Source organism: Antedon mediterranea, chromosome 8 (genome assembly GCF_964355755.1).
Source record: "Antedon mediterranea chromosome 8, ecAntMedi1.1, whole genome shotgun sequence".
NCBI lineage: Eukaryota > Metazoa > Echinodermata > Crinoidea > Comatulida > Antedonidae > Antedon > Antedon mediterranea.
In genome coordinates this window covers 8,495,490-8,507,618 of record NC_092677.1, presented here as the reverse complement: position 1 = coordinate 8,507,618, position 12,129 = coordinate 8,495,490, and the positions used below count along the sequence as shown (strand labels likewise).

Genomic DNA, 12,129 nt, shown 5'->3' with positions numbered 1-12,129 from the left:
ATAACAAAATTAATGGTAGTTGACAACGGATATAAATTAGGTCTACTGATTTTACTCTGTATGTTGATTTATTATGTTTGGAGATATTAAAGAATATAATAGAGGTGATCTTTAAGTTGTTTTAAGTCTGTTAATAGTTATTAACTTATATTAGTTGGTTGTTATTCAATTTAACTAATGAAGCTTCAAGTTGTGTGGGTGTAAACACAAATGTTTGGTTGACGGTGTGTATGTCTATTCATGTGTGCATTACATTAGTGATCAGCAGAAACGACGACGCTAGTTGTACATAAACCGTATAAATCAAATCTTCCATCATAGCTTGTCCATAGGAGGAGGGGTATTTTCAATTATACCCTTTCTTTTTCTTTTATTACTAATAAATTCTATAAATTCTTAGTAACCTGATTTTACGAAAATGAAAAAAAAAACATACAAATGTCATGGATAAAATAAACACTTTTAACCTAGCTTCAAGTTTACCAGGATACTAAGATTCTACACTTGTGATGTATTGAGTCTATCATATCAAATATCTCAAACAGAATTATTTATTAGACTTTTAAACGCAATGTTTATGGTAAACCGTCTGAATGATTTTAATCTAGATTAGTAGCAGGATAAATGTAGCTAGCTTGCAATTTTTAAAATGGCTAGAATTATAATAGGCCTAAAATTATAATCGAAAATAGTAATTATTACCTGGAGAAATATCATGTGTAAATATTAGTAAAACGGGTTAATAATAATTGATTACCGTTTAGCTAGTACCATTATGTGTTACATATCAAGACGCCACTTTAAAACGTTGTAATGTTTAAAAGACAATAAAAACAAAACTGTTAAAAGAAAACAGAAATATTTAGATTGAGGCATCATTTAATACATCAAGTTTTGTGTGATACGATTTTTGGTGGTTTATTCACGTTTTATATTTGATAACTTTAACAATCTAACTTTACTATAAACACTCGATCCACGGCACGCCATATCTGTGAAGGTCAGTCAATATAGGCGACAATCAGTTATTCATCTATCGAATGTTATTATAGGCCTACGAAAGCCAAATAAAGGCCTAACCTACGTGAGCCAGTTATTAAAATCATACTTAATGTAAAATATTAACCTTATCAGTACTGCTGTAGTGAGGATGATTTCATGGTTGTAGCATTACCCAATTTATAGAGGGCAGCATTTTAATTTTAGGACATTCTTGCTCTGTTGCACTGTATTTGTTTTCAAATTCACTGAACCGTAACGACTACGCATGCGTGGTTAGATGGGAAATTCCAGTTTCCGGCATTTCAGTACCTTTTGGTATTTTCTAAATAATTTTATTTCGTAAGCTTGATTTAACAGTTTAACAGTTATTTCAATTATCTGCATTCTAAACGCAAGGCGACAAGAAAGGTAAGGTCTAAATTATGTCATGCTTATAGGCTTAAATTAGGCCTACTGAGGCCAACTAGTATACTAGGCCTATCCAGGGCCGTAGCCAGGATCTGTCAAGGGGGGGTTCGGACACTAAATATTTGTTGCCGTATGTTAGATGCGCGTGCTCTGTGCGGAACCGGCGATTGTTTGATCATTTACTCCGTATTTTGTTTTGCGTTCAAGTTCAATGCGAACGTATATCCAGCCCCGAAAAAAGCACACTGGGTGAAGGCAAATGCTATTTGCTAGCTCTATCTATAATATTTATTTACAGCAATTTGTTGAGGAATATAAATATGTAAATAGGTGATATTGATACAATTTAGTACGTATCGGCTGGTGGTCTAAAAAAAATAATCGGATGCCATAATGTGAACTACAGTACTTGATACCATAGATATTATAGTGTAAAATATTAATATTCACTATAATCCTCTATGATACATTATACTTCATAGTCACACATAAATACTGATGTACGTCGGAAGGCTATATACTTTATGCATGCTGCCTGACTGCCAGTGATCTAAACAATAGGTACGCAGTTGTCTGGCGGTGTCCTTTGTACGAATCGTTCGTGCGCGCGCACGCTATGAGACGCGTCAATATCATGTTACATGCAGGGACCAAACATTTATTTTTCAGGTTAAAATCGGCAATTCATTTGCAGCTTTTAGAAATTTACAGACATGTATCACTAGTTGACGCTCATACAGAGAAGAAGGTTCACGAACAAGTTTACGATTTTTTCAATTTACAAACAACTTTTTGTACTGTGGGGGCACGTATTTGGAGGATTTTTTGAGATGAGGGTGAGGTATTGGGCATGTCGGGGATGGGGGTTCGCAGTTGGTTAAGGGGGGTTCGCTGTAAAGGGGGGGGGGGGGGTTCGCCCGAACCATAAAAACCCCCCCTGGCTACGGGCCTGCTATCAATAGAGTGAGTGAGAGTGTCGTGTCTGGAAAACATAAAGGTCCCGTATTCAATTCTGAACACAGGGTAGTGAGCTCATTTTACTAAGCCTCGGCATCATGTGGCAGGATGGACAGTCCCTTTGCACGCCGCCTTATCCTCTCTAGTATTTTCAACCAGGTAGGCCCTACTCATTTACAGTAGACTCTGAGTTGTCGGAAATTGAACCCAGGTCTCTCTGTATGACAGTCAAGTTTCATACCCACTCGACTACCCAACTCCTGGATTCATAAAAGCATTTATTATACGCCGTGGCTAAAGATACGGTACCGTATCTTTAGCCACGGCGTTTATCATACACCATCAACATCCTGCATTTTCTGAATGTTGCCTGCTACTATGTCTGTAAATGCCAGAACGTGTAGACTATAATTTTAGGGAAATTATAATGTATTAGAATGGTTATTTTGCTCCGCTGGCTGCGTCCTAAAGGTGAGGGTAATTTGATAATAATCGGGGTTTATTTGTCCTATAAAAACTCTAGCATTTGCTTTTGTTCCAATTGTTAATGGCTGTTCTACTCCAAAAACACATTAATTTAAAAAGTGTATATTAAAGTAGTCTTTAATTTTCCGGGAAGTTTATAGTAAAATGTTTAGTTGAACAAAAATCTTTAGTCGGTCTCTAATAAGAGGGAGTCCTTAATTGGGAGCACCTTATGGTAAAAGATAGGATATTATCCGTGGTTGGTACCTGCTGTCTTTATAATTGGATTGGAGAGAGTCTTGTAAGCCTCCTTAGATAGCTAAATAGGCTGACGGGCATATTTAGACATAGTCCCTAATACAAAGGCTTATACATACTAGCCTACAGTATACTACATCAAAAGTTGATATCGAAAACTATCGGAGTTTTGTGACTAACATGAATGTGTTTCTTTATGACGTCATCAGTAAGATGAAAAATGTAAACAAAATGTCACATTTGTAAATCCGATTGTCTACTTCAAATGGAGGTCCTAGGCTGACCTTTCAGTCTCCCACCCTATATTTTCTTCTTCTAGGGATGTATGCCCACACATTATCAATTTAGTATACTTTATATCATTTGTTTTTGGAATAGTAATAGGTGCTTTGTGATTTTCTTTAAATTATAAAAGTCCATTGCACCATAGTGGATAACTTTCCGCCTATAGTAGTACCATATCACTGCTCAGTTATATTGAAATAAAATACAAAAACATGATTTTGATTTTGTAGTCCGTAAATGGGCATACAATGGCTGATCAGTCCCGACAACATCGATACCGTGGTCGAGGTCAGCGCGGTGGTCGTGGTCGAGGAGGCGAACGTGAAAGTGCGTCACATGGCAATAGAAACCCTGCTTATAGAACAACAGAAAGGTACTTATACAATTCTAAAAATAATCCTCTGATTATGATCTTGATACAAGCACTATTATTTGCATGATGATTGCACGTTACCCATGTGTTACTTCAACAATATTCCATAGTGTTATGTGTTACAGTTGCTACGTTGTCAAATTACTGATTAAACCATAATCCTACTAAAAAAAGCTCATCATTTCCCAACAAGATATAAATTTAGTAATAATAATACACTTTGAAGACATTTATTTACTACCGTACTAACCTATTCAAAATCTAATTTAATTTCATTTACTACCGTATAGCCATTCTACAATTCCAACCTTCCAATGTTAAATAATTCACGACCAAGAATCTCTCTATGAGTATTTATCTGAAATCAAGAATGAATGAGTCAAATAGATTTTGCTTCAATTGAAAAAAAATTGCTGATTATTTCAGACCCGTCAGTCAACATGACAGTTACGGTGGCGGTGATCATAGAAGAGACGTAGACGACCATACTGGTGAACAGATAGGTCGTAGAAATAGTGGCAATCAAGGCCATGATAGTTTTGGAGGGCGTGCATATAGTCGAAATAGATCACTAAATCGTCATGATCCAAATCAAAATGATCAAGGCGCACGACCAAAGAGAGAAATAAGACCAACAGGTATTTTTTTCTATTAATTATATCCGTACATTCATTTTAGATTTTTTTTTGTTATCTATATTCCTACTACTAAATTATAATCCCAAAAAAAATTTAATAAGCGAAAATAAAAACTGTATACATCTTACATGATTGATTATATTGCCCATGATGTTTTATACAACACGATCCAGGACATACAAATTACTGTTAAGCATAGTTTTATCGAAGCGTGATTGAAATTACCTCCTTACATCTTTTTCTTACGTCATATTTATACTAAACTTAGTTTCGTTCTTGAAACAATTTCATCTGGATCCTAATATTATAGAAGAGATTTTTTTCTTTTTTGTTGATCGAATAGATCGTTGTAAGTACCATTTTTAGTACTTTCGATCTATTGGATCAACAAAAAAGGCAAATTTCGTTCGTCTCCAATGCAGAAGCATTAATTCAAAAGACTCTATTATTAAATGTATACTTGAACAACATTTTTTTTAATAGGTTATAGACGACTAGAAGAACTACTGAGTAAAGAAAAAGAAGAAATACTTATGCAGGTTCTAGCGACCGGTTTTGGCTTCCAGAAGCTTCTAAATGAGGATAACATTAATAGAGATATGTGCGCCTTAATTTTACGCGCCATTGTTAGTGCGTGCGAGTGTACAACTGCTAGAGCCTCGTTGAATTCATTTTTAGGTAAACTTCAAAAATCTTCATTTATTAAATATGTTATGAGTCATCATATTATGTCACTAAAGGATGAAAGGAGTGATAGGGTGAAATATGAAGTAGAAATACAGGATATCATTACTGTAATTTGGACACTGGTTGAAAAACTTCCGAGTTCTACACATGAGCTTAAAGCTTCATTAATGCTGATAAAAATAACTATTGATGAATTAGTTGGAGAAGGATTAATCGGTGAGTGTTTTTTAGAGCGTTACAAAGAGTTGGAGGATTTTTTTCAGGCTGTTGAAAAAAATCAAGGAGAAAATGTAAGGATTGTACGCAGAAAAAAGATCAATATGGATGAAGAAACCCCTCCACCAGATGACTTCCGGACAATATCAATATTCCCTACACTAAATGATCTTACTGCAGACCGCAGACCTTATTTGCGACACAATAAACTTGACGGTAGTTACGAAAACGTGGATCATTACCTAGATGTCCAGTTCCGTTTACTTCGAGAGGACTTGGTGAGACCACTTCGAGAAGGCATCAGAGAATACCTACAACACAAAGAAGACAAACATAGAAGAATAACTGACATACGGGTGTATAATGACGTCACTATCGAGTATCCAGTGTGTTCACATAACTGTATTTTATACCGAGTACACTTTGATGTGTCACGCTTAAAGGGAGTTCGCTGGCAATCCACAAAGCGCTTGATTTATGGGTCACTTGTATGCCTGTCTCCAGACGATTTCCAGACAGTTTGTTTCGCTACTGTGGCAAACAGAGAAGAAAAGGATCTTGAAAATGGTTTCTTAGATATCAAATTTGAAAACGACGTTGACTTTGGCTTAAACGAACGTCATTATACCATGGTTGAAACATCTTCCTTCTTCGAAGCTTACCGACACGTACTACATAGTTTGCAGGAAATTACAGAAACAAGCATGCCGATGAGAAGTTACATAATTGAAGCCCGCCACGAAGTCGATGCCCCATCGTATCTACGTCACAACAGGACTATGACATATGACCTATCACCGTTGGTTGATGGTACTACAAAACTTCTTGTAAGAATAGCTGGTAATTATTGGCCAACAGCCACGGCTCTTCAACTCGATGACTCGCAATTTGACGCTGTTAGGACAGCGTTGACGAAAGAGTTTGCAGTCATCCAAGGTCCACCTGGAACTGGTAAAACCTACATAGGGTTAAAGATTGTACATGCATTGCTTCATAACAGTGAATGTTGGACGATTGATGCTGCTCGTGCTAGAGTAAAACACAGCCCTATATTCGTAGTCTGCTTCACAAATCATGCTCTTGATCAATTTCTTGAAGGCATACATTCATTTCAACCAACGGGTATTGTACGCGTTGGTGGAAGAAGTAAAAGTGAAACTTTGAAAAGCTTTAATTTAACTCAGCTTCGACAAAAAGCAAGAGAGCGAAAAGAATTACCCATATCCATACTTAATAGAAAAAGAGATATTCTTCGAGATATGCATGCATTACGAGATGTTATGAATCTAGCAGAGGAAAGAATAAAAGTGACAACAACTGGTGTTATCGGTGAAATCTACCTAGAAACATGGATGTCAGATGATCATTACGAATCATTGACGCAGTTTGAAGTAAACAGTGACAATGTAGTGGTGGTTTGGTTAGGATTGGCAGGGAATAATAAAGCTTCTGACCTAGTTGTTGATGACATTCAAAATATTGTACACGATCCGGACGAAGAACCCACAGAAGAAGAAAACGAAGAAATGGATATTGCGGAAGAGGCTGATTTGTTAACCGAACAGAGACTCGTTGATATCGACGATGACATAACAGGTGAAAAAGTAAATGTGAAGGAAATCGATAGAATAAAGAAAACTGTTAGACGTCAACTTGCGTACGACCCACTGAAACATGTTGCAGATGAAGATGGCTTTCAATTAGCAGGAAATAAAAAGAGGAGATCACGATACCTCAAAAAACAACTGCTTAGTTCTGACAAAATGAGAGAGATTGAAGCTGCTAGAGTTGGTAACATATGGAATCTCAAACTGAATGATCGTTGGCGTCTATACCGATTTTGGATATCGAAATACTGTAACAACGAACGTCAGACGCTATTTCAAAATCAAGCCAATTATGATGCGTTAGGAAAACAACTTCAAGAAATTGGATTAGAGGAGGATCTTCGTTTGATGCGAGATGCTAAGGTAATTGGTATGACCACTACTGGAGCGGCACGATGTAGAAATATGCTTCAACGAATTCAGGCAAAGATCGTCATTGTAGAAGAGGCCGCAGAAGTGCTAGAAGCTCATATAGTGTCAAGTCTGACTGAAGGTTGTGAACACCTTATATTGATTGGGGATCACCAGCAACTGAGACCTAATCCAACGGTGTATAATCTTGCCAAAGAGTTCAAGTTAGAGATCTCTCTTTTCGAAAGGATGGTAAAGAACGGTATGGATTGTCAGAGGTTAAATATTCAACATAGAATGAGACCAGAAATATCATCAATTATGAAGAATTATTTTTACACTGGCCTTCTAGATGCCCCAAATGTCCTTCAGTATGGTAATATTAAAGGTGTGTCAAGTAATATGTTCTTTATTGAACATAATCAGTTAGAAACTGCAGTCAACGATACTCTTAGTAAATCAAATATTTTTGAAGCTGAGTTCTTGGTAAATCTTTGTAAGTACCTTATTCAACAAGGCTACAAACCATCAGAAATTACAATCCTTACAACCTACACGGGTCAACTCTTTCAGTTCAAGAAAATAATGAAGTCACAGTTTTTCAAAGGCGTTTGCGTCCGCGCCGTTGATAACTATCAAGGCGAAGAAAATGAGATCATTCTTCTTTCACTTGTCAGAAGTAATGCGGCAGGTAAAATTGGCTTTCTTAAAGAAAAGACTAGGATGTGTGTGGCATTATCGAGAGCAAAGAAAGGATTGTTTTGCATAGGAAATATGAAACTTCTTGCTGCCCAAGACGAAAACTGGAATAAGATTGTCAAAGAACTTCGACAACAAAAATTGCTTGGACCAACTATTCGACTGTGTTGTCAAAACCACACAAACACAAGCGTAGAAATACGTGAACTAAGTGACTTCACTAAATGCCCTGAAGGAGGTTGCAACGTACCTTGTATTAGCAGACTTAAATGCGGACACGCCTGTAAGCTGCCATGCCACCCATATGACCCCGAACACAAAGAAGTTATTTGCCGTGAGGCCTGTGTCAGAGTCACATGCCCTATGGGACATCCTTGTAGACTTAAATGTTTCCAGAAGTGTGAGAAGGAATGCAAAGTTTCAGTGACAAAATGTTTACCTTGTGGGCACAATCAGAAGGTACCTTGCTTCAAGGATGTGTCTACAGTCGCTTGTTTGTCAACTTGTCCAAAGACATTAGAGTGTGGACATGCCTGTAATGAAACATGCAGCCATCCATGTACAAGTAGGTGTCAACAGATTGTCAGTAAACTATGGCCTTGTGGGCATAATGGCGAATACAAATGCTATGTAGATGATCCATTAAAATGCTCTCACCCATGTGGATTCTCTTTGAAATGTGACCATACTTGTGAAGGAAAATGTGGAGATTGTAAAAATGGTCGTCTTCATCAACAATGTCGTTCGAAATGTGGCAGAACTTTGGTATGTGGACACGAATGTCTTGAACCGTGTACTCGCAATTGTCCACCATGTAGTAAACCATGTGAAAACCGATGTGTTCATAGCAAATGTCCTAGGAAATGTGGAGAAGAGTGTACACCTTGCACAATGCCGTGTGAATGGCAATGCGAACATCACACTTGTAAAAGACAATGTGGGCAACCCTGCAATCGCGATAGATGCAATGAACCATGTAAGAAGCTCCTTACAACATGTGGTCATGCATGTGTTGGTCTTTGCGGTGAGCCGTGTCCCAAGAAGTGTCGGATATGCAATAAAAAAGAGTTAACCACTATAATGTTTGGTAACGAGGATGATCCTGATGCAAGATTCATTGAGCTGGAAAAGTGTGGTCACGTTATAGAATCAGAAGCACTAGATACATGGATGGATGAAAAAGACGAACAACAAAATGATGTTCAGCCAAAACTTTGTCCATTGTGTAAAACACCAATTAGAATGAATCTGCGGTACGGCAATATCATAAAACAATTACAAATGGATGTGGAACATGTAAAGGCAAAAATTAATGGAGATAAACATCTAATATATTTGGATAAACAGAAGCTGACAATTGAAATTTCAAAAATATCTGATGCAGAATCACATAGGCATCTTGATATTGAACTCAAAACAGTGAAGACACCGGATCAGGTTACTGATATGAAGAACAAAGTGCAGTTTCTTCTGGAGATGCAGAAGATTAAGAATGCAGGTTTTGGCAAAATTTGTTCAGGATATGTACAATTTGAGACAAAGATAAAGAAAGAACTTGAAACCTGCAAACAATGGATCCTTAAACCAAGAAATCGGTTTAGTGAACAACTTCTGGAAGATATATCACTAGAGCTTCAACGTATCAAATACTTTATGGAATTATATGTGCTTAAAAGCATACTACATACTTCTAAAATTAGTAAAGATGAATTATTGGATTATTTATCTACGGTTAAAAAACGAGTCGCTGGCGTGAAACCTCTAATAGAAGGTGATATAAAGACCATAAATTTTTGCTTGAAAAAAATACGAGAGAAATGCGGCAGTATTCCTGGAATATCAGATGACGAACGGGTACAAATTGTAAAGGCGATGGGTCTATCAAAGGGCCATTGGTTTAAGTGCCCAAAAGGACACGTATATGCGATAGGTGACTGCGGCGGTGCCACGACGGAAGGCAAGTGTCCAGAATGCGGATCGAATATTGGAGGAACAAATTATCAACTCCGAGAAGGCAACATACTAGCCCGTGAAATGGATGGCGCTTCTTACGCTGCTTGGTCAGAACAAACAAATTTAGCAAATTATGGATTTAACGACATATTTTAATAATTGAGACTGACCCAAGAATATTAAATTAGTTCTATTACTGTACTTGTGGATCCTAGATTGGAGGAACACAACATCGCCTTCGAGATGATAACACAGTAGCCCGTGAAATGGATGGCGCTTCTTATGCTGCTTGGTCAGAACAAACCAATTAGAAAATTATAGATTTGACAATATGTTTTAATAACTGATGGAAGACGATTCAAACGATTAAGGTCCGTTTATTATGGACGATAATTATAGAAAAAGAAGTGAGATCCATCTATACTGACTTCGATGGAAATAATAATATACCAAGTCCAATCAAACGACGTCATGATCAATAAGAACATCAATAACATTCATAAGACACAACGATTTTATTGTTTTCTGCACGTTAGTATATCAATGCTATACAATAATTCAATCGATAATTAGTCTACAATTATGTATGATAATTCAATTAATTAGGACCTCAGTGAAAATTAATTCTTCTCTGTAAGGATTATTATGGTCATCCAGAATTTGTTGTTTTTGCAGTTTATATACAGATTCGGAATAAAATAAACAAATAGTGATATTTAAATTAATCATACATAATAATAATTTCTGGCATAATGAATTATGTTCTTGTTAGTATTGAGTAAAGAGCGTAATGGTTTTAATAATTATAGAATTACGTTTTGTGTTGGGAATTTAAATTGATATCCTATAGTATTTTACGATTATTTAAATCCTGTTTCTCTTCTATTTGGTTAGTGGTAGTAATCATGATGTTAGTTGTACATAAACCGTATAAATCAAATCTTCCATCATAGCTTGTCCATTGGAGGAGGGGTATTTTCAATTATACCCTTTCTTTTCTTTTATTACTAATAAATTCTATAAATTCTTAGTAACCTGATTTTACGAAAATGAAAAAAAAACATACAAATTTCATGGATAAAATATAACAATTTTAACCTAGCTTAAAGTTTACCAGGATACTAAGATTCCACACTTGTAATGTATTGAGTGCATCATATCAAATATCTCAAACAGAATTACTTATTAGACTTTTAAACGTTAAACTATCTAAAAAATGATATTTGGTAGTAGAATTATAAAATGTAGCTAGCTTGCAATGTTTTAAAATGGCTATGGCTGTTAAAAGAAAAACAGAAATATTTAGATTGAGGCATCATTTAATACATTAATTTTTTTGTGATACGATTTTTGGTGTTTTTTTCACGTTTGATATTTGATAATTTAACAATCTAACTTTACTTCAGATTATTATACTGATTAAAATAACAAAATTAATGGTAGTTTACAACGGATATAAATTAGGTCTACTGATTTTCCTATGTATGTTGATTTATTATGTTTGAAGATATTAAAGAATATAATAGAGGTGATCTTTAAGTTGTTTTATATCTGTTAATAGTTATTAACTTATATTAGTCGGTTGTTATTCAATTTAACTAATGAAGCTTCAAGTTGTGTGGGTGTAAACACAAATGTTTGGTTGACGGTGTGTATGTCTATCCATGTGTGCATTACATTAGTGATCAGCAGAAAATCGACGACATGTTTGTACTGACATCAACGATAACATTTATGCTGTGTGCAATATTCTCATTGATTATGTTACCATAGGCCTATTGTTACGGTTACGTACCAGTTGTAAAATAAACAATAATTGTTAAATGATGACTTTCGATTGATCAACGCCATGACAGATGAGAGTTCAACAACTGTTCAATAATATTCTTATTCCGCATATTGTAGCCTAATTTTACTTTTAAATATTTTTATTTCAAATATAATCAGTAATAACAGGGAGATTATTAACAAGCTATCCCGAATGGTTATAAATAGAACACTTTTACAGGATAGCGAATAATTATTATAAGAGATCAGTCGAGATTTGCCTGCCGGTTGGCATTCATATATACAGTATATTTGCATATTATGTTCCTGGTCGTTACGCATCAATTTAATTACTTCGCTTGTCTTGCAAAATCGTATTATGACGTACTAAGTTACATGATTTTTTAATATTGGAATTTCCCGACGATGCTATCTTCGTGTGTCTCAGATGCTGTCGTTTAAA

The 12,129-nt window shown here is 35.8% G+C and overlaps 1 protein-coding gene across 1 annotated transcript; it reads left to right on the top strand.

The window, feature by feature from the left end:
- The first annotated feature begins 1,367 nt into the window (after nt 1-1,367).
- LOC140056915 (NFX1-type zinc finger-containing protein 1-like) lies at nt 1,368-11,424 on the top strand. Its single transcript, XM_072102439.1, has 4 exons — nt 1,368-1,410; nt 3,606-3,748; nt 4,175-4,386; nt 4,870-11,424. The coding sequence occupies exons 2-4, from the start codon at nt 3,624-3,626 to the stop codon at nt 10,053-10,055; spliced, it is 5,523 nt and encodes a 1,840-aa protein (XP_071958540.1). The 5' UTR covers nt 1,368-1,410; nt 3,606-3,623; the 3' UTR covers nt 10,056-11,424.
- The last annotated feature ends 705 nt before the right edge of the window (nt 11,425-12,129 follow it).

Bases quoted from the DNA above. Each gene is read 5' to 3' on its own strand.
- LOC140056915 (XM_072102439.1), top strand. From the start codon at position 3,624: ATGGCTGATCAGTCCCGACAACATCGATACCGTGGTCGAGGTCAGCGC. The intron at 3,749-4,174 runs GTACTTATACAA...TGATTATTTCAG, and splicing joins GCTTATAGAACAACAGAAAG to ACCCGTCAGTCAACATGACA. The intron at 4,387-4,869 runs GTATTTTTTTCT...TTTTTTTAATAG, and splicing joins GAGAGAAATAAGACCAACAG to GTTATAGACGACTAGAAGAA.